The sequence below is a fragment of the Mus musculus genome, chromosome 9 (genome assembly GCF_000001635.26).
Source record: "Mus musculus strain C57BL/6J chromosome 9, GRCm38.p6 C57BL/6J".
NCBI lineage: Eukaryota > Metazoa > Chordata > Mammalia > Rodentia > Muridae > Mus > Mus musculus.
This window is the reverse complement of record NC_000075.6, coordinates 56,867,291-56,894,482: the sequence shown is the minus strand read 5'-3', so window position 1 is coordinate 56,894,482 and position 27,192 is coordinate 56,867,291. Positions and strand designations below refer to the sequence as shown.

Here is a 27,192-nt window from a genome sequence, read left to right as displayed (position 1 = left end):
GTATCCTTAGGTGAAGGGAACTCAAGGCTTAATCCTGGTCTTGCTTCTTACGAGCCATGATACTGAATAAAAGTCACCAGACTGCATATGCACTTCTTTATCTACAAACTGAGGTTACCTGAGCCCTTCTAGCCCAGTGTCTTGAAGGGCAGTGGTACTGTCTGTCAATCCACTGCCTACTGCTGCCTGACCTCTGCCAGGGGAGGAGGGTGTCTGTGCCACGTAGCCTCTTTCCAGCCTTCTTGGGTGGCACTGCCAGTCTGGCCCCCTGGTGGCCACAGCCTTGTGTCCTTCGTGTTACTGGAGCATGGGGGGGGGGTGTGTGTGTGCTGCTGGGTGGGGGAGGGGCACCGTGGCTTTGTCCCAGCCTCTCCTCCTTCCAGGACTCTGATAACAAGGCTCCCAGTGACTCAGGACATACAGCTGCCCTAGCCACTGGCAGATTTCATTGTGGGGAGGGGTCAGAAAGGGGCTATGGTAGATGCTAGGGCCTGGGAGAAGTGAGAACAGAAGCCAAAGAAGCAAAAGAAGTGCAGGGTCTGAGGAATCTTACTTGACCCTCTTTAAGGCAGCTTCCTCCTCTGAGCTACCTGCTGGGTGGGAGCTGCTCCCCCACACCCCGCACCTCCCCCCTCTGTGTTCCAGTACTTCTCAGGAGGAGCGCACACCCTGATGGGGTAGAAAGGAACTTGTGGGGCCCAGGAGGCCTCTGAGTGCTGGAAAGGGACCCGGAGGTGGGTCCTGCCCTTTTCAAGGGTCAGGGTAAGCCCTGTTGGAAAGTTCTTGGAGCAGCACCATAGTGCTGCAGATCCAGTGGCAGGGCCAGCCATGTTCTCTTGGATCCTGCTCATGTAGAAAGAATAGGGGTCATGCTGTGACCACGTGGCCTCTAGGTGGGAGCACCAAGCATGCTGTTTGCTCTACCGTAGCCCAGAGGAGCTGCTCACAGTGCCTTAGACCCTGTGGGGACCAATCCGTGAAGAGTGATGACTGCTGGCTCACACTAGTTAGCACCGACAGCCCTGGCATCTCAGCCGCTCAGTCAGCCTCAACATGCGGCTGGAAATTATAATTTTGATCGGTGGTCCTGGTGTGCCCTAGGGACTCTGCTCCGAAGAGTAGATCTCAGTGTCCCTCAGACTGGCCCACTCTGCCTGGGACTCATCTGCATCCAGCTTGCTTACATTCTCTGGCATCTTTCCTGAGTCCCAAGCTCAACTTTATCCCAAACTGTCCAGCCTAAGTGAGCTCATGCCCTCACCAGCCGCTGGGGTGCCTCTGGCCCTCCTTCCTGGGCCCTTGTCAGCCTCTGGGATCCAGCTGTGGCTTCCTTCTGGAGGCCTAACCCTGAGCTGGGACAGGATCCAGAGAAGCTAGCTGCCAGTGAGGTGGATGCTCCAGCTGGCAGCCACCTGAGGTAAGGTTGGGGTCTGTGTGGTGGCTGAGGAGTGAGGCCCTTACCTCAGCCTGGGTGAAGTTCACCAAGACCTCCTCTGCACTTCCTTGCTGGGCATGGAGGAGTCGGCCAAGCTGGGGGCCTCTTACCACCCGGTAGAGCAGGTGACGAGGGTCAGCGCCTGTGCTGGAACTGGCGCTCAGGCTCTGGCTGCTGAGCGGCTGCACAGACTCTGTGAAGCATGGAGGAGCCTGTTAGCTTTTGACAGGAGCCCAGACAAGGGTCCTGGGCTACCATCCTCCATTCTGCCTCGGCTAGCCAGCATGCAGACCTACCTGGACAGACGGTCAACTTCCGGGTGCCCTCCAAGGAGAGGAGTGCCTGCTTCTGGGCCACCACTCGGAAGAAATGTCCAGGAGAAGTGTGTGCGCCGTCAGAGAGGTCGAAGTGGAAGCCTCCTTCCAGGGCTCCTGAGCACAGGGTGGGTGGAGCTGGGTCCTGTTGGCCCAAGGTAGCTCCCTCCCCTCAAGGTACCCCCACCCCAGGAGGCTGGAGAACCCTCTCAGCACCCACCTCTGTGTGAGAACAGCACAAGCCCACTGTCCAGCTGGGCCTGTGTGAAGCGGTGGACCTCGGTGTCTGGTGCCACCCTCAAGGCGATCCGTCCGTTGCTGGGCTGCTCGATGGTGTAGACCAAGTCTTCTGGGCCCGAATCATTGTCTGTTCCCCTGAGGGCCTCAGGAGGGATGGGCACAATGGCCCCCTCCCAGATCTAGGGACACAGACCGTGAAAGTCCTGTCCACATTGTGTCCTTTCCATCCCTTTCCTCCTGGCCCTTGGACTTTCACCAGGCCCCCAACCTGCTCTGCCCGGCTGTCATGGACACCTGTGCCATTCTGAGCCTTCTTTCTCATTCTCCTTTTCTGTCACGCAGGTTCCTTCTCCACCAGCCCTGATCTTAATTGTACCTCAAAGCCAGACCACAACCTCCTGCCTAGAAATGTTCCTGTTTGGTCCTTACTTCAGAGATCCCTGTCCCTGACCAAAGGTGCTGCCGGGTCTCCCTGGTGGGGGGGCCTTCCCTTTCCTCCTGCCATGGCATATACCATCTGGCGCGGGTGGGCACAGGACAGAGGCAATGGTGTTGGCCAGCGCAGAACACTTAGAAATAGGCTCTCCTGCCAGTTGAAGCTCGGGAGGGAGGCGGAGAGCGGAGAGCTGATTCCTGATTCCTAGCTGAATCGGCTAGGAATCCACCCGTGCAGTGCAGGGGAGGCCCCATAGGCTACCCACCCACGCAGGGCAAGGTCTTCTTCCAGAGCCCTGTTCCATGTGGCACAGGGCCAGTCACTGAGGCCATTCTGGGTACGAGGCCCTCATCTCAGAAAACGTCCTTCTAAAACCCAGGAGCTGCTTCTCCCTCCCAGAGTCCGAGAGTAAGTTAAAACCAGTGTTGGACTCCAGGGGGCTAACATGGGTGGATATTGCCACCTAGTGGCCAATTTACCACACATCATTTCCAACTTAGGCATCCCTTAGTTATCTAGACCCTCAGCCTATATATAGGGAAGCTTCGTTGTGATCTTTATTTGCTGTGACCCTCGAGCTCCCAACCTGCAGCCCACAATACAGGACTTATAATACATTTCTTTAGGTATTTTGGGCCTGAGACATGAGGGAAAACCTTTCTGTGAACAGGTGGGTCCAAGGACAGGCAAGGTCAAGGATGGTCTTTCTAAACCAAGACTGCCCAGTAACAAAACCTCACAACTGCGTTTTGTTTTCAGCACTGTATCACATCTCTCCTTCCAAGTTTGTGGTAGTGAACCCATTTCACAGAGGATGACACTGAGCCAGAGAGAAGGGACTCTAGTCTCTTTCTGGGACCAGAGATGGGATAGGTTCAGGAGTGAACTCACTTGCAGGCCTGTGTTTGTGGTGAGAACAGGGGGTTGGTCATTAACAGGAAGGATGGTGATCGTGAAGGCCACGGGCTGGCTCTGGCGGTCCATCTCTGAGGCATTAGCTAGCAGAACAAAGGCGTCTGTCTGTGTCTCACTTCCATCATGCACGTAGCGGATCAGCTGCTCTTCCACCTATGAGGAGACCCAGGATTGGTTGTCAGGCTTCAGCTAGCCCAAGACTCAACAGGGATCTTGGGACCAGCACCCTTAACGTCCCATTGTTAGGTACAGGAGACAGATCCCTTTAGAACACATTTCCACAGGTAAGAAGTGTGTATGTGGAGAGATGGCTCAGTGGTTAAGAGCACTGACTGCTCTTCCAGAGGTCCTGAGTTCAATTCCCTGCAACCACATGGTGTTTCATAACCATGTGTAATGGGATCTGGTGCCCTCTTCTGGTGTGTCTGAATAGAGCAATGATATATATTACATTCTTAAAAAAAAAAGAAGTGTGTGTGTGTGTGTGTGTGTGTGTGTGTGTGTGTAAACAACAACGTTTCCATTTCTCAGGGGAAGACTGAAATTAAAGCATAAAGCAGTGCCAGTAACTAGAGCCGAGGAGGCGCAGGTGTCTCCGGTACCTCTCTCCAGGAGAAGGTGCTGAGGCTCCCATCTTGAGAATGATCCTCCTTCTGCAGGGCCCCGTGCTGCGGTGGCTCTAGCACCTGCAGGACAAGGCCTGGCAGCGTGGGGAAGTAAGGCCCAGTGATCTGGACCAGAGGAGGGGCCAGCGTCCGGGTGCCGCCCTCGGGAACGCTGAAGTTTTGAACATCCAGGGGGATGACTGTGGGCAGCACCTCCAGCTCCACAGAGATGCCTTCAAGAGGATCACCCAGGCCCGAGGCCACATCCAGGGAGAAGGAATCACTCCAGGCTCCAGGGCGAGAGTGCAGGTAGAGAACCCGGCCTGAATTCACTGCCTCCTGGGAGAAGCTCTGCACAGGGTCCAGGCTGGGCGGCTCCTCTGCTGAAGCGCCGTGGGACACCATCACCAGGTAGCCGGCGTTCGGGGGGCTTCTCAACGAGAACATGATGTCGGCAGGCAGCACTGCCTCCTGGACCACCTAGTCAACAGAGACGATGGGGACAAACGGGGTCACAGGCTGTTGTGGACCTCAGGTGGCAGAACAGGCTCGGTCGCCACGTGTGGCTAATGCTTTGCTCAGGATCTGCTATAGCTGACACTATATACCACAAGAGGGCGCTCTCACCATACCTAGCAGCACAGGCTCCCAGGTCTTAAGCAGTTTGCTGATTTGGTCCACCCCAAAGGAGGCTGAGTACTCCTTCAATGCCTGCTCTACCCACACAAAAAAGTCTAAGCACCACTCTTAAACTACACTGCACTTCTGATTCTATGCCTTTGCAGAATACACCCCCCCCCACACACACACTTTTTAAAGATTTATATGTAAGTACACCGCAGCTGTCTTCAGACACAGCAGAAGAGGGCATCAGATTTCATTACGGATGGTTGTGAGCCAGCATGTGGTCGCTGGGATTTGAACTCAAGACCCTTGGGAGAGCAGTCAGTGCCCTTAACCACTGAGCCATCTCTCTAGCCCCCAGAATCCATTCTTTTAGCTTGGAATGCCATCTGCTACTTTTTTTTGCTGTCCATACTCCATACTTTTCTCTTTTCTCCACTCTTCTCCTACCTCTTCTTTTGTCTGGCCTGGAACTCTCTTAATAGACCAGGTTGGCCTTGAATTCAAAGAGCTCTGCCTGCCTCTGCCTCCTGAGTGCTGGGATTAAAGGTGTGCACCACCAAAGCTTGGTTCATATGCTGCCTCCTCTGGTGTGGACACTTCCTGACATGTTTAGTCATGGTCTTTCTCAAAGTCCAAACACTCAGAACTGGAAGGGCCTCAAAACTGGGCCTTCACAGTAAGGCAGTGAGCCAGCTGGTCAGCATTGCGCTGTGAGCTCCCTGAGTTAACAGACACCATCACAGGCCCTCACAGTTCTGTTGTGGAGTCTAGGGAAAGAGCTAAGGACCTGTGGATCTGAGGGGCAGCGCTCCTAAAGGTCACCCCTCATGGTAACCTCATAGGGACTGTGACAGGATATACACTCTTGGTCTCTGCTTCAGAGATTCTGTGGATCTGGCTGGAACCCAGATTTTACACGGCTATCCATAGCAAGGACACATGTATATGTGATCTCTGGAGGTGCGTGACACTTAACAGGTAGGTGTATGTTCCTAGACACATGCAGAACTACAACACATACAGGTGACTACTGAAGCTGTAATACTCCTAAGACCTGCATCCCCACAGGAACGCCCCCCTCATGGAAGTACCCTCAGCTTGGCAGGCCTCGTGCACTGCCTTACCTCTAGCTGGTCCCTTCTGATCTCAGCCGCTTCCCCCTGGAAGACGTAGATCTTTTTGTGCTGCACCAGTTGCAGTGGGGCCAGGGGACCCTCGAGGGCAATGGTCACTTGTAGGAAGGTGTTAGTGTGTACTGGCCCTGCTGCCACAGAAAACGCCAGGGTGTCTTGGGGGCTGAGGCTGCCATTGTGGCTGTAGAGGATGGCCCCATCGAGCAAGTCCCGTTGGGAGAAGGAGGTGACTGACTGGCCATCCCGGAGCAGCTGCCCCCACTGAGGACCAGCGGTTACATGGTAGTGGACCTCATTTCCACTTCGTATGTCCAGGTTGGTGTCCAGCTGGAGCACAGCAGTGTCAATGGTGCCCTGGCCTCCTTGAGGAACCACGAGACTAGAACTATTGGCTACGTGAAGATAGGGTTCTGAGGCTTGGACCTCCAGCATGGCAGTAGCCTGGTGCTGCCCATCAGACACCTGCAGCTGGAGCCAGCCGTGGTCGGCCCCCGAGTGCACAAACAGGACTTGCTTCTTCCTGAGATCCTCTTGGGTGAACCGGTAGATGGGCCTCGTGGGCTCCTCCATAGCCACAATGCTGCCAAAGAGGAGGTCCTTGCGGGTCAGCACCAGTTGCGCATCACTGAACCCTGAATCAGCATCGCTGAAGGCTACATCATCTGTAGTCAGCAGTCGCTGTCCACCCCGGGCCACGTGGAAGACACGGCTAATGGTCTGCACAGGGGCGTGGTCATTCACAGGCTGGATGGCCACTCGGAAGACACCACGCACCTCCTCCCAGGCCATGTCACCACTGCCCTCTCCCTGGCGTGTGGCCACAAACGGGATATCATCCTCTATGGTCTCAGAGTCATCGTGCTGGTAGACCAGTCGGCCATGAAGTAGGTCCTCATTAGTGAAGGATGTCACTGGGGTGGACTTCCCCTTTGGGTCCCTCCAAGCCAACTTGCCATGGTGAGGCTGCTCCATCACCTCATAGAGATAGCTGGCGCTGTTGAGACTCTTGACGAAGAGGTGGTCGGCAGACAGCACGCCCTCCCCTCCCTCGGGGACCATGAGAAGGACGTTAGTGAGGACGGGAGCATTTGGGTCACCACCAATGTGGATGGGGAATGTGTAGAGCGGGGAGAAATGGGGTGGGGATGTGACCCGGAAACGGAAGGAGTCATCGGCTGCCTCAGAGGTCCGCATTGTGGCCCTGTAGGTCACCCGACCGGCCTGCAGGTCACTCTGGCTGAAGCTCTCGCCGTCTGACAGCCTTGTACCCTGAAGCAGGAGGTTGCCTCTTCTGGGGGCCTGAACCAACTCATAGTGGAAGGTATGAGGTTGTGGGCTTCCCTCTTCCTCCTCTTCCTCCAGGGATGCCTCTAGGTGGGCTGGGGTGAGGGTCTCCTGATGAGGGTTCTGTGTATGCAGAGGTTCAAGCCTCAGCATCCATACTGTGGCCCTCTGGATGGTCACTGGGAAAGACAGATTGCTCAGTGTCTCCTGGCCCACCTGCACCTCTAAGATCAGGTCCTCCACTGTGTCTTGGGTGTGGTGCTGTGGGTCAGTGCTCAGGTACCTCACTCGGCCTTGCTCCACATCGCGCTGGTGGAAGGCCAGTGTGTCCCACCACTCGGTGCCCTCGACCCCTCCGGCCCCCTGCTTCTGCAGCTCCCCGAATTGCAAGGTACCAGTGACTCGGAACAGCACGCTCACATCCTGTCCCACCGCGTTCGTTTCTACTGACAGGTTGGCAGGCAAGATGGCTGCGGCAGAGCCCTGGGCCAGGTGCAGCCCTGTGTTGTGGAGGATCTGTATGGCTGGCCGGACGGCCACTACCTTCAGTGTCGCTGGAGCACTGGCCTGCATCCCATCACTGACCCGGAATGTTAGGTCCTGTGCAGGCCCACCACGGTGGACATAGACTATGTCGCCCACCTCCAGTTCCCGACAGGAAAACTCAGTTGCTGGCTCTCCTGGCTGGTCTCGGTGTTCCACAGGGACACCAGAGGAGACGCCAAGGAGCTGGAAGGTGAGACCCTCACAGGCAGAGTCCGGGTCGTAGGCCTGGAAAATCTCCGGTCCCAGAGGCTTCTGTGTGTGTTCCAGGATCACCATGAGGCTGCCGTGGGGGAAGATGATGCGAGGTGGATCGTTGACAGGATTGACCTGGATGGGCAGGATGTAAATTTGGCCCCTCCGCAGGCAGGAGGGCACAGGTGCCCGAGCAGTCACAGACACCTCCAGCATCAGCTGGTCAGAGGTGTCTTCAGAGCCATCGTGAACAAAGCGGGCCTTACGGTTCACCACGTCCAACAGGGTAAACATTTTCCGGGTTTGGGCTCCCAGGATGTCTAGCTCCAGGTCACCATGTCGTGCACTCTGGCTCACGCTGAACAGCACCTGGGACTTGCGCAGCTCTGCCTCTGTCAGGTCCAGGGTGGGCTGCACGTGCCGCCACTCAAGCCAGGCCGTGCCACCCTCGGCCACCACCAGGGGGCTGATGGTAAGCAGCTGGGTGAAGTTTGCAAAGACAGCAGGCAGTCCCGGCTCAGGAATACATGGCTCTGGCAGTTCCATGGCTGGCCAAGCTTCTGGTGCCAGGGTGGAGAAAGTTTCATATGGGCCATAGACCTCTTCTTCATATTCATCCTCCTCAGGCCTGCATCCTGCTGACATGTCACGGGTCAGCCAGGCATCCCGGAGGCCCTGCCTCCTGCCATTAACACTGAAATCTTCTATGCAGCCTACCAGGGAGATATTGGCAGCCCCCGGTGCCAGGCCCAGACGGTGCTCTTGGAGGTGGCGAGAGGCTTCTGTGTCCAGACCCCCAAGGAGGAGACTGCCACGTGGCTCCAGGTAGCTGAGGACCCCACGGTTGAAAGTACGCGTAGGGTATTGGTCTACAGAGATTTCCAGCCGGTGAACATCTATGTGTACGCTGACCTCGTGGGGCTGCCCATCAGCCACAGGCACGCTGTTGCGGAGTAGCATGGTACCTTGGCCTTTCTCAACCACAGCCCGCAAGTGGCCCTCAAATATGTCCACGTAGATAAAGTTGCCACGCTTGTCCCCTGCTTGGAAGGCCAGGGGTGCTTGCTGACTCCGAGTGGTGAGCGTAAACTCCAGGGTGCCTTCCTCCCGAGTGCTCCAGGCAGGGAAGGCAGCCAGTGAGTGGGGCCCAGAGAAGCCCAGGCCCACTTCATCACCAGCAGAGAATTCTTCAGCACAACCTTCATGAACATCGGAGGTCAGCGGACGGAGGAGGTTGCGGCCATTGAGAATGGCTGAGTGGAGGCAGCCCCTTAGGGGTCGGCTGATTCCCTTCAGGTAAGGCAGGTCAAGGCTTCCAGAGGAGCCCACGAAGAGCCCGTAGGTGGCCTTGAGGTGGGATGCTCTTGGGATGGGAGCAGAGGTGTTCAACACTCCGTCAACAGACAGCACAGCCCAGCTGTCGGAGACAGTGAGCACTACAGTGTGGGGGGCAGAGTCACTCAGCACGGTGTCTGCTGGCGTCTGCAGCTTTAGCTCCTTCTGTCCCAGGGCAAGTCTGACCTGAAGAGAGACAGAGAGGTCAGGGGTGGGAGTGGCTGACACTTCTGTCTACCCCACACTGAGCCCCCTTCAGAACCCGGACTGGGACACCCTTAGCTCCCTATTGTTTCAACTGGGGAGAGTCAAGGCCCCAGTGTCGCTCAGAGACTGTCCCTGACCCTGGGGATTTACACAAAGCAAGGTTCTCCCCTGAAGCAATACTTTGCCTGGTCTCCTTCTTCCTCTCTTCTCTCCAGTGAGCAGTGCCAGAAAACCTACTGTGGGCTCTAGAAAAACTACCTCTGGGAGTAATGTGCACTCTGGGATCCCCCAATGAACCCCCTTAGTACGCAAAAGTAGCTTGGCTCACTGTAGGCTAAGAACCCAGAGAGATGGTCTGTGTTCTCCTTTTGAATGTTTTATCTATTTGTGTGTGTATGTGTGTGCTTCTGTATGTGTGAGAGTGGGTGCATGTGTGTGCATGAGTGTGTGTGTATTCATGTGGTGTGTGTGTGTGTGTGTGTGTGTGTGTGTGTGTGTGTGTGTGTGTGTGTACAGGCACATGTGAAGGTCAGAGGGAAACTGAGGAGTCAGTCCTCTCCTGTTACCTTGTGGGTTCTGGGCACTGAGCTTAGGTCACCCATCTGGCCTGCACAGAGGTGCATCTACCCACAAGCTGTTCCGCCAGCCCAGATGCTCTGTTTTTGAGGCTCTAGTAGAGGAGGCGTCCTCCATGAGACACAGACACCAGAACTGGAGTGGGTGGTGGCCAAGTACAAGATCTTAGGAACCGAAGCATGGAGCATCTATGGACTCTACTGTATCTGCTGCTCCAGGCCCAGGCTCAAAGTGACGACTTGTGGCATCTAGAAGCCATGGCAGCTGTAGGATGATAGGGCCAGGGTCTCTCAGTCACAATGGGGCATGAAAGCAGATGGGTCTAAGCCTAAGATCCTGGATTCCTAAACATTTTATGATTAGGGGGAAGACTCAAGAGACAGCTAAATGACCCCTTGGTCTTAAAGCATGCAATAAGAGCAAAAGAGGGTGGTGGTAGATGATAAAGGCATTGTTACTATCTCAGATTGTACCACCTTATTACAGAGGACGGGGGGAGGGGGAGTCCTAGTCAGGTGAGTAGAACAGGGATACTACCTGGGAGCAGGGATACTCCTCACACATAGATGTCAAGGAGAGGGGACTGGTCAGGCATGGGGAAGAGAAAGAAAGGCAGGCAAAAGAGAAAAGCCAGGGTAGTAGTGAGGAAAGCCTGTTAGTCAGATACTACGAGGAGGTGGACAGAGAAAGCTCAGTCCAGATGGTCAACTAGGGGCGACGAAGAGAAGTGAGACCCGAGACAGCTCGTAGGCAGAGCCACTGCACCAGGAGCTCACTCTGGGAAGTTGCTAGCCACCCATGGCAGACAAACCAAGACCCAAGGGCAGAGGTGACTTGCATGAGGTTGCACAGCCAAAGGCGAGGCCTCCCAACCTGCAGAAGGGATCTCTAGCCCTGTTCCCGGGTGTGCCACTCACCTGGAGGCATCCTGAGTGGAGCTGGAGCAAGAGATGGTCATCTTGGCCTGCTGCCAAGAGGAGCAGGGCTTCGGGCTGGGATGTGGAGAACTGGAGCAGCAGGTCTACTCTGGTCAGAGCTGAGGGCACGGGCACCTCCAGGTGGTTCTCCCCGAAGAAGGAGGCTGGTGAGAGAGGGAGCTGTGGTCAAGGTCAGGCTCCGGCCAGGAGGAGGTTAGGGACCGTAGAGACAGACAGATGGGCTACAGGGGAGGGAAGGGCTTCTATGTTGACATGCCCCATGGCTCTATGTGGCACAGCCTAGGGGCTCGTTAAGATTCCCACTATTCAAGTTTGCTTGGGTTCCTGAAGCCACAGGTTCCCGCCACCTTTGGGCCCCAGCGAATGTCCATCCTGGATCTGGTCTCTCCCTATCTTGTCATGATCATCTGGTGGGGGGGACTCTCACAATGAAGGCTGATCCCTGACCACAGTCTTCTCCTAGGGTGGGCTCCTTGCCACGACCGCACTTTATCTCTGTGTTTTGCTGTGGAGCCTGATGGTGGTGGTATGCAGGCAGGTCATTTCTTCTCTATTTTCTTAGTGCCTGTAGGGACGGGGTGGGGTGGGGCCGTTTATTGCTCAGAGCCTGCCAAGGAGCAAAGGCTCCCAGGCCGATGGGAAGCACGTGCGGTGTCAGACTCAAAGCCGGCCAAACTGTGCTCCACCACTCCGCAATTGCTTCCTGCCTCAGCACCACCACGGGTCCCTGGTGAGTACTCACATCCGGCCTCTCTGTTTCCAAACATGCCTAAGGAGCCAGGGAAGACAGCAGCAGAGATCCCCTTCCCTAACCCAAGCCAGGGATGTCTCCAAATACAAGGCTGGGGACGCACTACAGGCCTGCGAGGGTCTCCTCAGGCATCAGGACAGATACGGTCTACCCAGGGTTGGTGAGCACTGTGCAGGCCACTTTGGACCACAGTGGGAACCTCCTCCTTCAGGCAGTTCCCTAATATTAGCTTTCTTCAGTCTCCAGCAGTTTCTCCACCATTTCTGACCCATTCTTGTGGTGGTTAGAACCTCGACTGCATGCAGATATCCAGTGTTGGGGAAAGATGGCAGGAGAAAAGGAGACTCATCCCAGTCAGGCCTCTTTGAAATTGCAGAGGACAGTCAGGCTGATGGCTCTGACAAAGATGTTCTGGCATCAGTCACACTAGTGCTGGGCCCCGGCCAGCCCAAGCCAGCTGACATGACAGAGCAGCATCAGCCACTGCAGGGGTCTGCACCTTTTCTGTCCCAGGAGAGATGGCCAAGAAAGATAATGCTGTTCTCAGGGCTGAGCTGAAATCCTCCCTAGTGACTCCTGAGTTAAAAGGATGTCATGAGCACAAAGCCACTTGCCCAGGGCTCTGTGGGCCCAGCACATCTTGTGTCGTGGAACCTCAGACCGGGACACTGCTCAGCAAGCAGTAGGAGCTTGTAGGGGGTGCCGTGTCTGCTTGAGCAAAATGCAGGAGGCCAAACCACGGGCAGCCACGGAACAGAGGGTGGGGCACACGACCCCCACAGGATGGAGCCACCACCCTGGTGGGCTGGAGTGGCTTGGAGCAGCTGGCAAGAGCCGAACAGGGATTTTGTGGGCCAGGTGATACTGCCCACTCTGAGAATATTTATATCCCGCAAAGAGGTAAACATTTCAACCCGGGGCTGGGCTGCTCACCACCCACAAGGAAGAGGGCACAGTCCCTTTAGTGGGAGTGATCCCACCCACACCCCCTTGCCCAGAAGGTATGCTAAGTGTTAGGCAGGGCTCTGGGTCAGGCACTAAGGTGCACGGCTGGCCCTAACCACTGAACCACCTGCCTCTTGCTCCCTTCCCACAGGAGAGAGCAGCAGCCTGTTTGACTAAGTGGGAGGGTGGCAGGAAGCAGAGGTACTTTCCAGAGAGCTGGGGTCTGAATGAGCCCTTTGAGGGACTGGGCCCTGCTGTTTCCTGTGTGGAGAGGCACTCACACTGGCTGCCTTGTGTTGTTGGAGTGTGCAGGCCAGGCAGCCCCCTTGTCAGAACAGAGGCCTCTGAAGCCAAGCTGGCTGGGGCTTTGGAAACTCTGACAGTACCCCCACCTCACCTCCATACTTGTGCTCCACTCACCCTTCTGACAGGATGCATTCAGAATTGCTGTCATTAGGTAGGGGGCAGTTGGAGAGGACCTTCAAATATAAAGAGGGTGCAGGATGAAGAAATAACAAGCCAGAAGTCAATCCCGGAGGACATCCTGGAGGAGGTGAGGGCGGCATAAAGCATCACAGAGGAAGAGGAATAAATGATCTCAGGGAGAAGGATCGGTGGAAGGTCGGCTAGCAATGGAGGTTTCTGTTCCCATGCCCCTTACTAGTTCTAGACAACTTACAGGCAGAGGGTTAGTGGTGTAGGCTGTGAAGGGGGGGGTTGTGGTGGTAGTGTGTATAGGCCAAGCCCTCTGTGTGGGAGGGGCCCCAGGCTCTGGGAGATGGCTGGAGCTGTGGAAAGGCTGCTTGCTTGCTTGCTGCCTGTGTGGGCTTTTTTTTTTTTTTTTGGTGGAGGAAGGTCACAGGTGAGTGTCCAGGGCTACGCAGATGTGTGTGCTTGAGTGTGTGGGTGGCTGCTCGGGGGGTTCTTTGGGGTTTGTGTAAAGCTATGTGTTTGTGTATACGCGTGAGGGCCCAGATCTGCTAGGACAGAGGCGCGATTGTGCCCAGCCCCTCCTGCCTCCCTTGCCTGCCTGCGTTACTTGGCTAGGCCTGGCTCCCTCAAAGAGGCCATGTGTTCCTGGAGGGCTCCTGCCCCTCCCGGGCCAGAGTTCTGCTGAAGGTGGGGAAGTCCTCGTGGCTTCCCACCCTTCCTCTTATGAACAGGGAGCTGCTGTCTGGACCCCAGGGTGGGGTGACTCCATGCTTTTCCTGAGACCCGGGGTTAGGAGAGAGAAAGAGCCAGTGTCCTGCTGGGCTGGTCTCTTTCACAGATGGTCAAGCGAAGCTTTGGTCAATCTAGCTAGCCATCCCTCTGCAGGCTCTGGAGTGTGCTGGTACCTCCTGGATCTCTGGGGTGACACTCTTGGGGAGTGTGTCAGTGGGGCTCCAGTCCCTGCATTAGGCTGCAGTCTCTAGTTCCCCATTTAGTTATGTTGAGGTAGGGTCTTACATATAGCCGTGTAGCCTGCATCTTCTTGGTAGGATTCTATACGCATTAGCCTCTTTCTGCTGGGCTGGGAGTGAGGTTTCCAGTTTTGAGGCTTTCTCTAGTCCTGGGGGCCTGCTGCAGACCTAGTTCCTCGAAGTCCTCTGAACTCTGTGCAAGCCAACTGTCTTTCTTTCTATCTGTCCTACTTCTCAACACCACAGCTCTGACACCCAGCTCTGCCCACTGCCCCACATCTAGCCACTAATTCTCCCTTGCATCCCCCCTCCCCGCAGCTTTCTCTTTGGCTTCCCCTGCACCAATCTAACTGGAAGTACAACTCCCTGCCCTAGGATGTACTAGAGAGCCAGGCCTCTGGCCACCCCTGTCCTGGTGCCCTACCCCTGGGGAGCGCGTTCCACAATATCAAAGTTCTCTATAGCCCAGGCCATATAGGGGCTATAAGGGAAGAAGCTCTCTGACTTGGTCTCAGAAAGGTAAGCTTCAGGTCTCAGCTCAGCCACTGTCTAAACCCTACCCCAGTCCCACCCACAGCACCCTGTTCCCTGGCAGTGAACCCTATGAGCTCTGTGCTACCCCTCATAGCCTAGGGCAGTCGGGCGGGCTCCCACAGCTGGCTTGCGTCATGGGCAGAGGCAGCATTCCTGCTTGTCTGCCGTAGCCTGACTTTATAAGGGAGAAAATGGGAGCCCAGGGCTGTTGGGCAGGATGGGCAGGAGTGCCTGCTGCCCAGCTGAGTGCAGGGTGGGGGTGGGAGGCCTGGGTATGTGAGCATGGGGGTGACGACGCCTAGTGCTGCTGCAAGAGAGGTGGGCAAGAGAGACAGGGGGCAATCTTCTCTGATCACTCATCCATCCATCCATCCATCCATCCATCCATCCATCCATCCATCCACTCGGGCACACACAAGCATATATGCATATGTTCCCTAATGCAGCAACCAGGATGGAAAAGAAGAACCAGCCTGGGAGAAAGATGTTGAGAACGAGACATAGTGACCCCTCTTCACAAGGACTGAACTCAAGAGACACAGACTAGTTAGAAAAGGAGACAAGGAACCCCGGGGAGACAGAGAAGGCAGGACCCACTGCTGTGGGCTGGAATCAGGGGTGTCCAGAGAGTGGGAGGAAGAGGACCCTGCCTTGAGGAAGCTGGATTTTTCTACTGTAGCCTGTGGGGTCTGGCATCAGGGTGATATATCCTGGTTCCAGGTCTGAGAAGGCAGGGTGAGGCTGAAGTTTTCAAGGGAGTCTGAGGGATGCTGGGCTAGATTCTTGGGAGGGCTGAGGCAGGATTGAAGGGCTTTCTGTCTACATTCATTGGTGTGAGGGCCCACCTGAATACAGCCTTTGTAAAACTGATGGGCCAAGTGCCCTGCCTGAGCCGCTGCTATATTCTCTCTGAGGTCACCCAGCCCTCAGGCCAGCTCGCCTTCCCTCGCACCTCCTAGGACTCCCTCTCTTTTCTCCACCATAGTTCTGCCTTCAAGCCAGGGAAACCTGAGGGAGGTTTCCCTAGGGATGGGCAGAGGCTGGGCACTGACTTTTCCTGCTCTGGGCTGATGGAGCAAAGTGACAAGCTGACCAAAGCAGCCTGTGGAGTCTCCACAGACCCAAGTAGCCAGTGTGTATGTGTGTGTGCTTGTGTGTGTGTGTGTGTGTGTGCATACGTGTTCGAGAGTGCGCATGTGCTTGTATGCACGAGCTTGTGTGTGCATGCATGTATATGTTCATGTGTGTGTGTGTACATGTTTGTCTATGTGTTTGTGTGTTGTACACATGTGTATGCATGAACTCCTGTGCACGTTCATATGTGTGTGTGCACAAGCTCATGTGTGCATGCATGTGTATGTGCATATGTGTGTGTTCGTGTGTGTATGCATGAGCTCATACACAAGTGCATGTGCATGTGTATGTGCGCATGCATGTACGTGCTCATGCATGAATTGGGGAGGGATCAGCATATCTGGATAGGATGTGTAGTCGGGTATGGGGTAAGTGAGGATGCTGGATCCTGGGTACAAAGACTGATAGAACTGTGCGTTCAGGATCCCAGTTGGCCAGGATTGAAGGATAATCTACCAGATCTGCCCCCTCCTAAGAACACTTGGCAAGAGCAAATCTGCCTGGTGGGCCTAGCTGGGCGGCTATCTCCTCCTAAATCTCCTCCCCACATACTCTCCATCAGCACATCCCACCCCACGGAAAGGCCAGGCCATCATCTTGAAGCAGGCTCTCATCTTCCCTCACCTCTGCTACTCTGAAGGTGAAGTAGGACAGATTCAGGTCAGACCACAGGGACAATGGCCTTCATAGGCATGGCACTGAGTTATGGCCAAGTCTGCAGCTCTCACTGTTCAGAGCTGCCCAATGGTGGAAGACTGTAGGCCATCGAGGCTCTTCAGTTATCCTCACTTGATTCCAGCCTCCCCGGCCATGTGAACAATAGTAGGCAAGTTACAATCACACAGGGTTGGAATGTAGAGCTGTCCTCCCTCTCAGGAGACAAGACCTCATCCCAGGGCAGTGTTGGACCACCAAGCACGGTGAGGTAATGACCTCATGACTACCATGAACGAGCATCAAGAGACTTCTGCTGGGCTCACCATAGTCTCCATTCCCTCATTCCAAGAACTCTGAGGCCACAAGAACCACACTCGGACCTTGACTCTCTTATGGACTCTTAGGTTCCCTGAAAGTCCAAAGAGGCCAGAACAGAACAGTTTCCTCAATTATTGCCTGAGCTCTGGCTCTGGCTCTGGCACCAGCCTCAGCTGCTGGCCCTCTAAACAACCACTATCAGTCAGCCATGCTGAGGGGTCAGCCATGCTGAGGGGCATATACTAAAGATGATCTCAGAGTATCGAGGCCTATAAGGAGGATGAGAGTTCCCGGAGGAGAGGAGGAGTGGTCTCGGAGAGCCCCTGTGAGCTCTGTAGGGGCAGGACTAGTGTCGGGGCTTCCAGCCACACATGCCAACCCTGGGGCCATGCTGGGCACAAGAGGAAGTAGGAGGGAAAATGAGAGGTTTTGATGGAACCAATCGCTCAGGGTCCACCCAGGCTGGAGGCTGGGACAGGGAGGAAGTGGGGCTCAATGGAGTCTTTGTGAAGCTCCACCACTCCTCAGCCTCAGGCAAAGAGGGTGGGGCTAGTGTGGTACGGAACAATTTCAAGAGGCTTTTCTCTGCCTTATAATTTTCCTCCTTGTTCAGATGGGTGGATTTCCAGGACCTTTGCCACTTTCCCTAACCCCTGCTGGCCAGGCCCTAGTGGGTGTGAGATTCCCATCTCAGTGGGTCCAGCCTGGGATAAGGCCACTGGCACGCAAGAGAAAAAGAAGGGACCCTCCCCAGCCCTAGCAGGGTCTGAGAAGACACTGAGGCCTAGAGAGAGGTTCACAGGCACAGAGGCCAGGTTGGGGCTGAAGTCCCTGTGGGCGCGGCTCCAGAGCTGGGTGCTGTGGGTGCTGGCAAGGAGGTGTGTGCACACAGAGGTGGTGGCTGGAGCATCTGCACTTGCACTGGCTGGGGAGGGAGGAGGGTGTGAGGGCTGGCTGGCAGTCTGCCCGGGGAAGACACACTTTTTCCCTTCTTGTCTCCCTGAGGCTCCCTCTGTCAGGGTCGGGTGGAAGTGGGAGGAGTGGAGGGCCGGAGGGAACGCATCTGCTTTGGCTGGCAGGGTGAGGCGGCCTGGCTTCTCCTGGAGCAGCTGCGGGTGGGCTCTGGGAGCTGCTGGGAAGGGAGGGGCTGGCGAGATGTGGCCCAGTCTTCTCAGAAGCCGGTGGGTGATCAAGTGCCAGTCCTGCCCACTGGGGACTTGGAGATCAGGGAGGGTGGGAAGTAGAGGGTCTAGAGACTAAGCAAGGGTGGAAGCTACTTGGAGAGTGTCTGTTGGGCCTAGCCCCCTTGCAGTCAGGGCTCAGATGTCAGTGTCCCTTAGTGTCAAAGGCCAGCCATGACAGGGGGTATTGCTACAGGGCTATTGGGAAGGTGTCTTTGAGCTTCCTGATCTGGAAAGCTGGGTTTGAAGATAGTGAGTGTGTGAGCTGGGGTGGGGAACAATGACTGGGCCTGGACAGTGATGAACTTAAAAGCTTAGTGGCAGAACAGGCTGTGTTCCTCGGAATAGCATGTCTATCTAACGTTTAGGGAAGAAGAGGGGGAGACCTGGAGGTAGATTTAAGGATCATCAGTTTCCTAAAACACACACAAACACAGACAGACAGGCAGGCAGGTGGACAGACAGACAGACAGACCGACACACACACCTCAACTCAGAGACCTGATCACCTACATTCTCTCTGGTCTCGGTCTTTCCATCTGTGAAAGAGGGCTGAGATGGGGGGAACAATCCATGCCTGGATTCAGGTCAGCCCAGACATGAGTGGCTGATAGGAAGCTGTGGTCACTAAAGTGGGTCTTGAGCATCAGCTTTGGTCCTCTGGTTGCAAACTTGTGTGTGTGTGCTAGATGTGTGTATGTGTGTGTGTGCTAGATCAAACCAGGGCCTTGCTCATGCTAAGCATGTGCTTTACCATTGAGCAGCACCTCCATGTGTCAAAAGTTTTTCAGCGTAGGCCCCAGGCTTGTGTCCCTGCCTAAGACTCTCCGACATCCACAGGGTCTATGGAAGGGTAGACAGAGGAAGCATCCGTAGGTAGAAGAGTAGAAATCAAAAGGAGGTGACATTTGGCCCACATGAGAATTTTCTTCTTAAAACACTTTATTTTTCTATGTGTATGGGTGTTTACCTGCATGTATGTCTGGGCACCATATGCATGCAGTCCCTGTGGAGGCCAGAAGAGGGTGTCAGATCCCCTGGGACTGGAGTTACGGCCAGTTGTGATTTTTGTGGGGGTGTTGGAAACCAACCTCAGGTCCTCCTGAAGAGCAGCCAGTGTTCCTAACATCTGAGCCACCTCTGCAGTCCTGAGGGTTTTCTATCAAGGAGATCTCTCTCACACGGGCAGAGTAGCAAAATATCATACTGGCCAGTGCCCAGCCATCAGAACCTGTGGTTACAAGGTTGGGTCCAGAACCCACAGGGTCTCTGCTAAGAGCTTGAGGTCTACTTAGGCATTGCACATGGGCCTGCCTCCTGTTAGCATTGGTTCTCACTGAGATTTCCTGCCACCTGGAGCTCTCAGGAGTGGAAATTCTACTTTTGCTACAATGTACCCATTTTTGCTTCTCTAGCCTTAGGCATGGATGGTCTCTTTTGCTGGGTACTCAGGCCCTTGGATATCTGGGCCAGAAACTCCCATGTCCAACCCCACTCATAGCAAAAAGGCTGCTCACTGGCCCAGTAAAGACCCCACGACCCAGCCACTGTAGATAGAAACTGAGTTCTTCTTGGACCCACTCTTTCCTCCCTGGTCAGAGTCAAGAGATATCCATTTTCATCTATCCTGCCTCTAAGTTCTCCCTTAAATTAATCTCCCTTCCCACTGTGTCGTCCCACAAGTCAGATCACCACTATCCTATGCCTGTCTTAGTTAACTTCCTGCCTTCCCCTACAAGGAGTAGCCACAGTTAAACCGATTTGCACAGCATCCTCCCTGGCCTGGAAGCTTTGGGTGGCTCTCCACCCCATGATCAGGCTCCAAACCCCAAGCATGATGTGGAAGGTCCTAGGTGACCTTGCTCCTATCCACAGCCTTCCCCCTCATCGACCCTGATCGTTCTAGGTCCCAGCCTTGCTGGACCTTGGGATTTTCTGCCCAAATCTAGGTGATACCTACACCTTGTTTTGGATCCAGCTCTTTTCGTCCCTCTCTCTGAGGACAGGTCTTATGCTCCCTCACCCTGTCTCATAGCCAAGGCACCTTCGTTTTATTTAGGGTGCAGATAATCAACTGTGGCTTGGGGACCTGTACCACCTCTCTGTGTTGACACTGTGAGTCTCAGGCATTAGACTGACCTTGTGTGATGGAGAGAGATGGGGAGGGGTGTGTAAAGGGCGTCCCCTAGCCGGTCCAGGTAGCACCTTGGAGACTGCCTCTTCTGTGTCGTCACCCCCACCCCCTTTCTAGCCCTGCTAACCATCTAAGGCGCCTGGCCACAGTGACTGAGGAGGAGTGGGAGCCTGCTCCAGCCAAGGGTTGCTTTTATGGCCATGGTCACCCAGTCTGATGCTTGTTTTTAAAGAAAATAGACTCTGAGCCCCTATTTATAGCTGGATGCATAACCACAGATGGAGAATGGGGTTTGAAGTTGTGCAGGCTTCTGCTCCAGCAGGACCCGAGGAGGGGCCATTCCCAGGCCCCCTCTCCACCCCCAAGCTCTAAGGAAGTGCCTGTGGGATCCTGACATTCCCTGAGACAGGATGCAGCCTATGCTTTGGGGTAGGGGACGGGGCCTGGGTGAGGAGGATGGAAAATTTCTCTCGGGATTATTGGTCCCTGGGGCCCAGACTCTCATGTTGGGATAGGTGGTTGTGGGTCTATTTTGTCTACCGAGAAGACAGACGAGGGCCTTGGGGGTGCCAGCTGCAGAGTGCATACTTCAGACTGTCACCCAAACTGGGTAAAGGATGACACAGAGAAAGAACAGGACCAGAGCTGGGAGAGGCAAAAATGAAGAGCCAGCAATGCAAGAAGGAGAGACAGAGGAGCCACAGATACAGAGAAAGGAAGACAGACAGCCAGGGACAGGGATGGTCGAGATGGAGAGACAGAGATGGGACAGAAAAGGGTCTGCGAGAGAGATGGGGAGGCTGCACCCATGGATCTGTAAGCAGAGTTAGGCAGGAGCAACAGAGGAAGCCAGAAGTGGGCAACCCTGCCAATAGTGAGTCTAAAGAGCACTCGGGGCAGAGTGTGGGGCCTGGGCTGGAACCAAATAGGCAAGGGCAATAATAGGCGTCTCTGTGACCTTCCCATTCACCCCTAGACACCGGGCTTGGAGATCCCTCTCATTCTGGCACTCCTGCAGTACAAGCTTAGCTCTGGTGGGGTGCAATAGAATGCTACAGGTGGGCTTGGAGACCCCTCTCATTCTGGCACTCCTGCAGTACAAGCTTAGCTCTGGTGGGGTGCAATGGAATGCTACAGGCAAGGCAGGGTCTTTGGGGTCAGCTCCCCTTTGGCTTACTAAGGGAGTGAGCTTCCTAGTCCTGAGAGCTTACAAGCTAAATCCACCTGCTGCTACTCACTATGCAGATGCTGCCACTGTTGTGCTTTTAGGAGCTATGGGCTGACTGTAGCCTGGGCATGTGTCACAAAGCCATAGCCACACTGGTGACTCAGACAGTTAAAAAAGGAGCAGTCCCAAGCAGTGACTCAACTGGCTCTGGAAGGGCTGGGTGGGTCTGGCTGGGATAAAATGGGGTGGTCTGAGTTTATTTTTGGCAGGGTGGAGCCAAGCTAGGGGGTAGAAGATCGGAACTGGGGGTGGGGGAAAACTCTCATCCTGGGAGAGCCCCAGGGTCTGGGGCCAACTTTGAAAAGTAGTTTCCCAATGCCCAGGAACACTGGCTAACCAATGCCCTTAAGCCCCGAGGAAGGTCTACTCCAGCCTACTGTACAACTCAGGACAAGCAGCTAGCTAGAAGCTGAGACCCTGTCCCATTCTTAAGAGCTTGGACTCAGAGTTTTAGAGATGATTTGGGAGATTAAAGTTTTCATGCAGAGGCACAGAGGGGGACAGATGTCTGTTGAAGGCCACACAGCATGGTCAGAAATCTCAACCTTGTCATGTAGTAAGCATGGATACAAGTTCCCTATCCGTTGATTGTTACTAAGTGGAGGGAGAAGCCACCATCTCAGCCCCTACCTACTTCTAGAAGGGCTCAGCTGGGTTACAGATGGGAGATCAGAAGCACATGAACCCCAGATGCCTGGAGACAGAAACAGCCAGAGGCAGGCACCTGGAGTTCATTAGAATATCCGGGGAGAAGGCTGGGCCCTTCCCAGAATGCTCTGGGGTGAAGGCAAAGGTGTCCACACAGAGAACTTAGGCTCTGGACAGTCCATCATCCCAAGGATGCCTCTAGAGTTACAAGGCCAAGCTTCTCACCCTGTAGCCATCTCTGGAAAGTCACCTCACATGTCCTCACTGAACTCACATGGACATCGCTGTCACCAGCATCCCCGAGACATCTTTCAACTTCACTCAGCCTGAATTTCTGCCCCTTGTGCTGCCACTACTGCTGATTACAGTGGTGACTGTGGGCCATAGTACTCTGGAGTACTTTATGTCAATGTCACTGGGCTCTGGTCAGAATTGGAGAGGGGACCAAGAGAAGTTGGAGTTGGCAGAGGACAAGAAAAAAACAGGTTTCTGGGTTCCCTTACTCATAAACCATACTGGGGGCCCATTTTTTCCTTCCCGGTCACTTGCTTTGGGGACAGAGTCTGCCTACCCTCTGGTTACTCACTTAGCATCCTCTGACTGGGTTTCAGCTGCATATCAGCTCATGTGCCTTGTGCAGGGCTGTCTGCTATTGGGTAGTGGGTTCTGGGTACCCAGGAGGGACTTTCTGCTCTGTCAGTGAGGTCCCAACAAGGTGAGACCTCAGCCCTCAAGTGGGACAGATGCAGAACCCTGCATCCACTTTGTAAAGGCTCCTGGGCTGGGGTTGTGGTGGGTGACTGAGAGCCCTTCCAGAGTCCTTGCCTTGGAACCTTTCCTAAACAGGATCACCCCCCACTGCTGAGCCACCCACCACAGAAAGACAGCAGGAACAGAACTACAGTAACCTCAGGCACAGAGACCTGGCAGAGATTTATTTCCAGGCCACGGTCTGGCTTCGTTGTCTTCAACTCATATGAGAGGTAGGGCTTATTCTTTCCTGTTGTATAAAGGGCTAACTGGAGGCTCAGAGTGGGCCAAGCCAAGGTCTTCGCACAAGGGCTGGGACCTAATCCCAAACTAACGCTCTAACACCATGTTTGTAATGGCTGTGTCTAGCCTCCTGCCTCCCCATAGAAGGTCTCTGAGGAACCGAGGCCTAAGAGCAGGAAAGGTGGGGGCTGAGTCAAAATGAGAATTGGAAAGATGCTCAGCCATAACCCAGAGACTCCCCAAAATGGTGATTTGTTCTCCCTCCGCCAGGAAGTGGGGGGGGGCACAAGCCTGCCTTGCCCCAGCTGCAGCAGAGATTCTTGGCCCCAGTGCACTAGAGAAGGGGGGCAGGGAGGAGCTGATGTCGTGGGAATCAGCATCCTGGGCCCATTGATATTTATAGCTGCCCCTCCTGAAATGTGGGCGGGGAAGGGTTTGCTCTTAGGTGGGAACGGAAGTTGGGCTCCTCTCCCCAGTCTCCTCTGCTCCCCAGAGAGCAGATTGGCCGAGACTTAGCCAGAGGCCCTTTCCTGGCCAGGGTATGTGTCTTGAATTGGGGGCTTCCCCTAGGGCTGCTGGCTTGCAGGCTGGACATGGTCTTGGTCAGAGCCCACTGAACAATGTGCTGTGTCTGTGTGTGTCCACGTGAGCACACACATATTCACGCATGCACACCTGCTGAGTGTCTAACCATACTCAGGAGACAGGGGGATTTTTATCTGAGTATCTAACCATACTCAGGAGACAGCGGCCCCGGCAGAAAGGCTGATGACAGCAGACGTTAACTAATGGCCAGACATTAGGACGTGACTCATGTTGACCACGGGAGAGGAGGGCACAGCAGAGTAGTGCTGTGCTGGTGAGTGTGGCCACGAGAGAGTGAGGCTTCTTCTCACTTGGATGGTCAGCAATGTTCTATTTGATGGTAGGAGTAGCCGAGTGGGAGTCTCGGCAGGAGAAACCTGAGTCTGGGTGTGTGGAGGCTGGGTTCAGGGGCTGCTGTCTGCCTTCAGGCTCCCTGCTGAAGTGTCTGGAGAAGGACACTTTACAGGAAACCCTGCAGTCAGCCTTGTGTGGGATTCTTTGAAAGCTAGGAAGCAATCTTAGTCAATCTCATTCTCTTTCTCTGCCACAAGATCCTCTATTAAGACAGTATATTTTTATTGTTTTGCTTTGTTTGACACAGGATCCCACGATTGAGCCAAGAACGTCTAAGGGTCTTAGACTCACTATTTAGCCAAGAATGACCTTGGACTCCAGGTCCTCCTGCTTCTACCTCCGAGTCCCGGGATAACAGGTGCATGCTCTCACACTCAGTTCATGCAGTGGGGCTGGGGCCCGAACTCAGCTTCCATGCATGCTAGACAAGCACTCTACCAACTAAGCTACATCTTCCCCCAACCGTGTTTTTCATCATCATCATCACCATCAATCATCACTATTTTGAGACAGGGTCTTGCTATGTAGCCTAGGCTGGCCATGAACTTTCAGTCTTGCTTCTTCCTCTAGAGTACAGGGTTTATAGGAATGTGCCATCACTCCTGGCAAAAAACAGATAAAACTCAACCTATGAACATTTGTGCAGGAAGCTGCTATGGTACGTGCACTGGGTGAGATAGGCATCGCATATTTTCAGGATCATATACTTCTGGGTAGGCTGGTGTGTGATCCCTGGGTGCAAAATCCCTGGGTGCAAAATTCCCGGTCAGCCCCCAGTGGACAAACCCTGTGCTCAGCTATATGGTGGAGAGCGATGAGAAAGGAGGTGAGACACCAGGGTCTGCTGGTCCTATGGGTGAGGTCAGGAAGAAGGACAAAGAGCAGGGAGGCCTAGCCCACCGGTCCTCTAAAGAAGCACTATGTGACTCCTGGCTAGCAGTGTCTTCAGTCCTCCTGTGATGAAGGGATTGGGGTTGGTCTGGAGTCAGGATTTCTGCTGTGAGGTCTGTGGAGGCAGCGGGGGAGGGGACGGACCGAAACACTTAAGTAAGCATGAGCCATGGCTGGCAGCCTGGTTAATGCACACCAGAGTTGGCAGAGCTGGCTCCTCCACAGGCTTCGAGTCGGCAGGCGTGGGTAGGCACTGAGTGAGAAGAGATGGTCAACAAGACAGGCACTGCTCCGGGCCAGGCCCGCCCACACTACTTCCAGAACGTGGATAATCCACACCACCGAGCCACCTTGACAACAGCCGCAGGCTACAACCCGCATATCAGAGACAAATGTGTGGCTTCCTTTTTTTTTTTTTTTTTTTTTTTTTTCCTCTAGCTGGAGGTTTTTAATGGAAGATTTGCTTCTGCTATGAGGCAGGAGAGCATGGGAAAATGGAGGCAGTTGCTGGAGGGACAGCGACAGAGACCTGGACTTCTCTAGAGATATCTCTCTTTGGGAGTGTGTGTGAGGTCACTGGTGTGTGCCTCCACTCTGATGGCCTGATCTGGGGTGGCCACTCTATTGGGATGAGTGAGAATGCCTGGAGTGATTGGTGGTGGTGGTGGTGGGGCACGGAGGGGTGGGATGGAGGTCCTTATTTTTCTCTGAGCCCAGTTTCCTCTTCTGTAAAACGGGGCCATTTCCTGCTGTGTACCCTAGCACCCACCATGGCTAGCTCTGGAGGCAAATTCTCAGACTGAGACATGAACTGGCTTGACCCTCTTCCTGCTAGGAGGTTTGGATTCTCCTGGAGGCCAGAGAGCAAGGGGAGGCTGCCCTAGAAAGGATCTAAGCACGTAACTATTGATGCTAATCCAGTTAATTCCAAGATTCCTTGCAGATTCAGCAATGAAGGCAATTCTGTGTACCCAGACCCACTCCATCTGTACTTAGAACAAGAGTTTTATCTCTAGAAAGCTTTGTAGAGTTGACATAGGCTGGGGCAGAGGGCATGCTGGAGGGGTGCTGGACCTGGCCGGCTGCTGTAGGGGAGTCGGTAAAACAAGAGCAGAGGAAGCAGGCTTAAACTCCAGCCTACAGGCCCCTAGTTCATCTGCTCCTGGTCCTGACCAGGAAGTACAGCTCTGGCCAGCACCCCCATGAACCCCAAGGCACTACCCAAGCCCAAGTCTGTCAGGTGGAGGGCTGGAGACGAGACAGCAGCTACTCCTGCCCTTCCTGCCTCTGTTAAGGTCTCTGAGAACAGCTGGATAGCACCATGGCCTGAGCCTGTGAGTCCTCATGTGTGAGCCCCATCTGTGTACCAGCGAACAAGTGAGCATGAACGTCAGGGATATCCAAGTTCCCCCTCCCCTACCCCATCCTGGGCAGCACGCCCAGTTCCCAGACAGCCTATACACTTCCTGCGTGAGCGCCACACATGCCCAATCCCTTCCCTGTGGCCCCCTCCCCTCCTAGTTCCAGCAAACAGCAGCCTAGCCCACCTGGCATGGCTCACCCTCCCCCCACAGCCCTTGCCTAGGCAGGCTCTGCTAAAAGGCCCTTCTTGTCCTGCCTGGGCATGTGGGCATTGGGAGGGGGGAGCTTAGTTATCTTTGGTTCTGGGGAAGCTTTTCTAGAGTCTGGGTGGGCTGGGCTAAGGCCCTGGCCTCTGCCCTGCCTCAGAGTTCCGGGGCAGCACGCACAGCGCATGAACAAGGTTCGTCTGTCTCCACACCACTGATGCTCCTGTGAATCACTGTCAGAGCCGACAGGATCTCCTCTGATTCTCTTCTTGTATCTCAGGCCCTGAAGCCTGGCTGCCTTAAATACCACATTGCTTCTGATCCTCATTCAGATAACCCCAAGAACCCTCTGGAAGGCCTGTATATAGGTCCCACCTCAGTCTCTCATATCCCACCTTTTAGTCTGTGAGGGCAGGCCAGAGATGAGGCACGGCAGTCACTATCCCCACTGCTACACTCTGACACATCCCAGGGTCTGGGGTTACAGTCAAGCCTTCCTGTGCTGGAACGTCACCTTCTTTCTCCTCAGCCTGTCCCCTAGGCCACACCCTCCCAGCTCTGCTCCTCTGTGGAGGGTCTCCCACAGAGCTCAGAAGGAATGGACCCCCTTTCCTGGGAATTTTCTTGGGCAGCTGGGTTTCTGCAAAGGCCTAAGACTTTTGCTTCCTCTCTGGGGGCTCATTTCTCCTGTCTGTACAGTTGAGATGTTGGTCCAGATGGTTGCCAAGAAAACTTGCCTCCCAGACCCCATGACCTGGATCCTCTGGAATGCAGAGAGGTGTAGGGGAGCCACCCAAGTATGCCCCAGCTGGGACAAGAGAACCCAAGGGCCTCCAAGAGAAGTGGGCATAACACTTTCTTCACCCAGAACTCAGGAGGGGTCTGGGCAGTTTGACATCATGGGTCATAAAAACCAGACAACCTGGGACAGCTGGAGACCCTACAAACAGAGATCAGCCTGGGGAAGAAATACCGGCCCCTGGACTCCTGGTGCCGGGCTGTGAGTCCAGCCCCCACGTAGCTCCCCTAGCCTGGGTTGGGGGTGACAGGGTTGTTATGCAGAAGCTGTCTGGCACAGGGTAGAA

The 27,192-nt window shown here is 54.7% G+C and overlaps 1 protein-coding gene across 1 annotated transcript in view; it reads right to left on the bottom strand.

Annotated features, from left to right (window-relative positions):
- Window positions 1–27,192, bottom strand: part of Cspg4 (chondroitin sulfate proteoglycan 4) — a 34,767-nt gene that overhangs the window by 5,388 nt on the left and 2,187 nt on the right. Inside the window, exons 2-8 of the mRNA NM_139001.2 lie at window positions 10,763–10,926; window positions 5,697–9,248; window positions 3,943–4,425; window positions 3,317–3,493; window positions 1,970–2,168; window positions 1,732–1,866; window positions 1,462–1,628 (exon numbers count right to left, since the gene is read on the bottom strand). Of these exons, the coding sequence (NP_620570.2) occupies window positions 1,462–1,628; window positions 1,732–1,866; window positions 1,970–2,168; window positions 3,317–3,493; window positions 3,943–4,425; window positions 5,697–9,248; window positions 10,763–10,926 (4,877 nt within the window). The remainder of the gene's footprint in view (window positions 1–1,461; window positions 1,629–1,731; window positions 1,867–1,969; window positions 2,169–3,316; window positions 3,494–3,942; window positions 4,426–5,696; window positions 9,249–10,762; window positions 10,927–27,192) is intronic.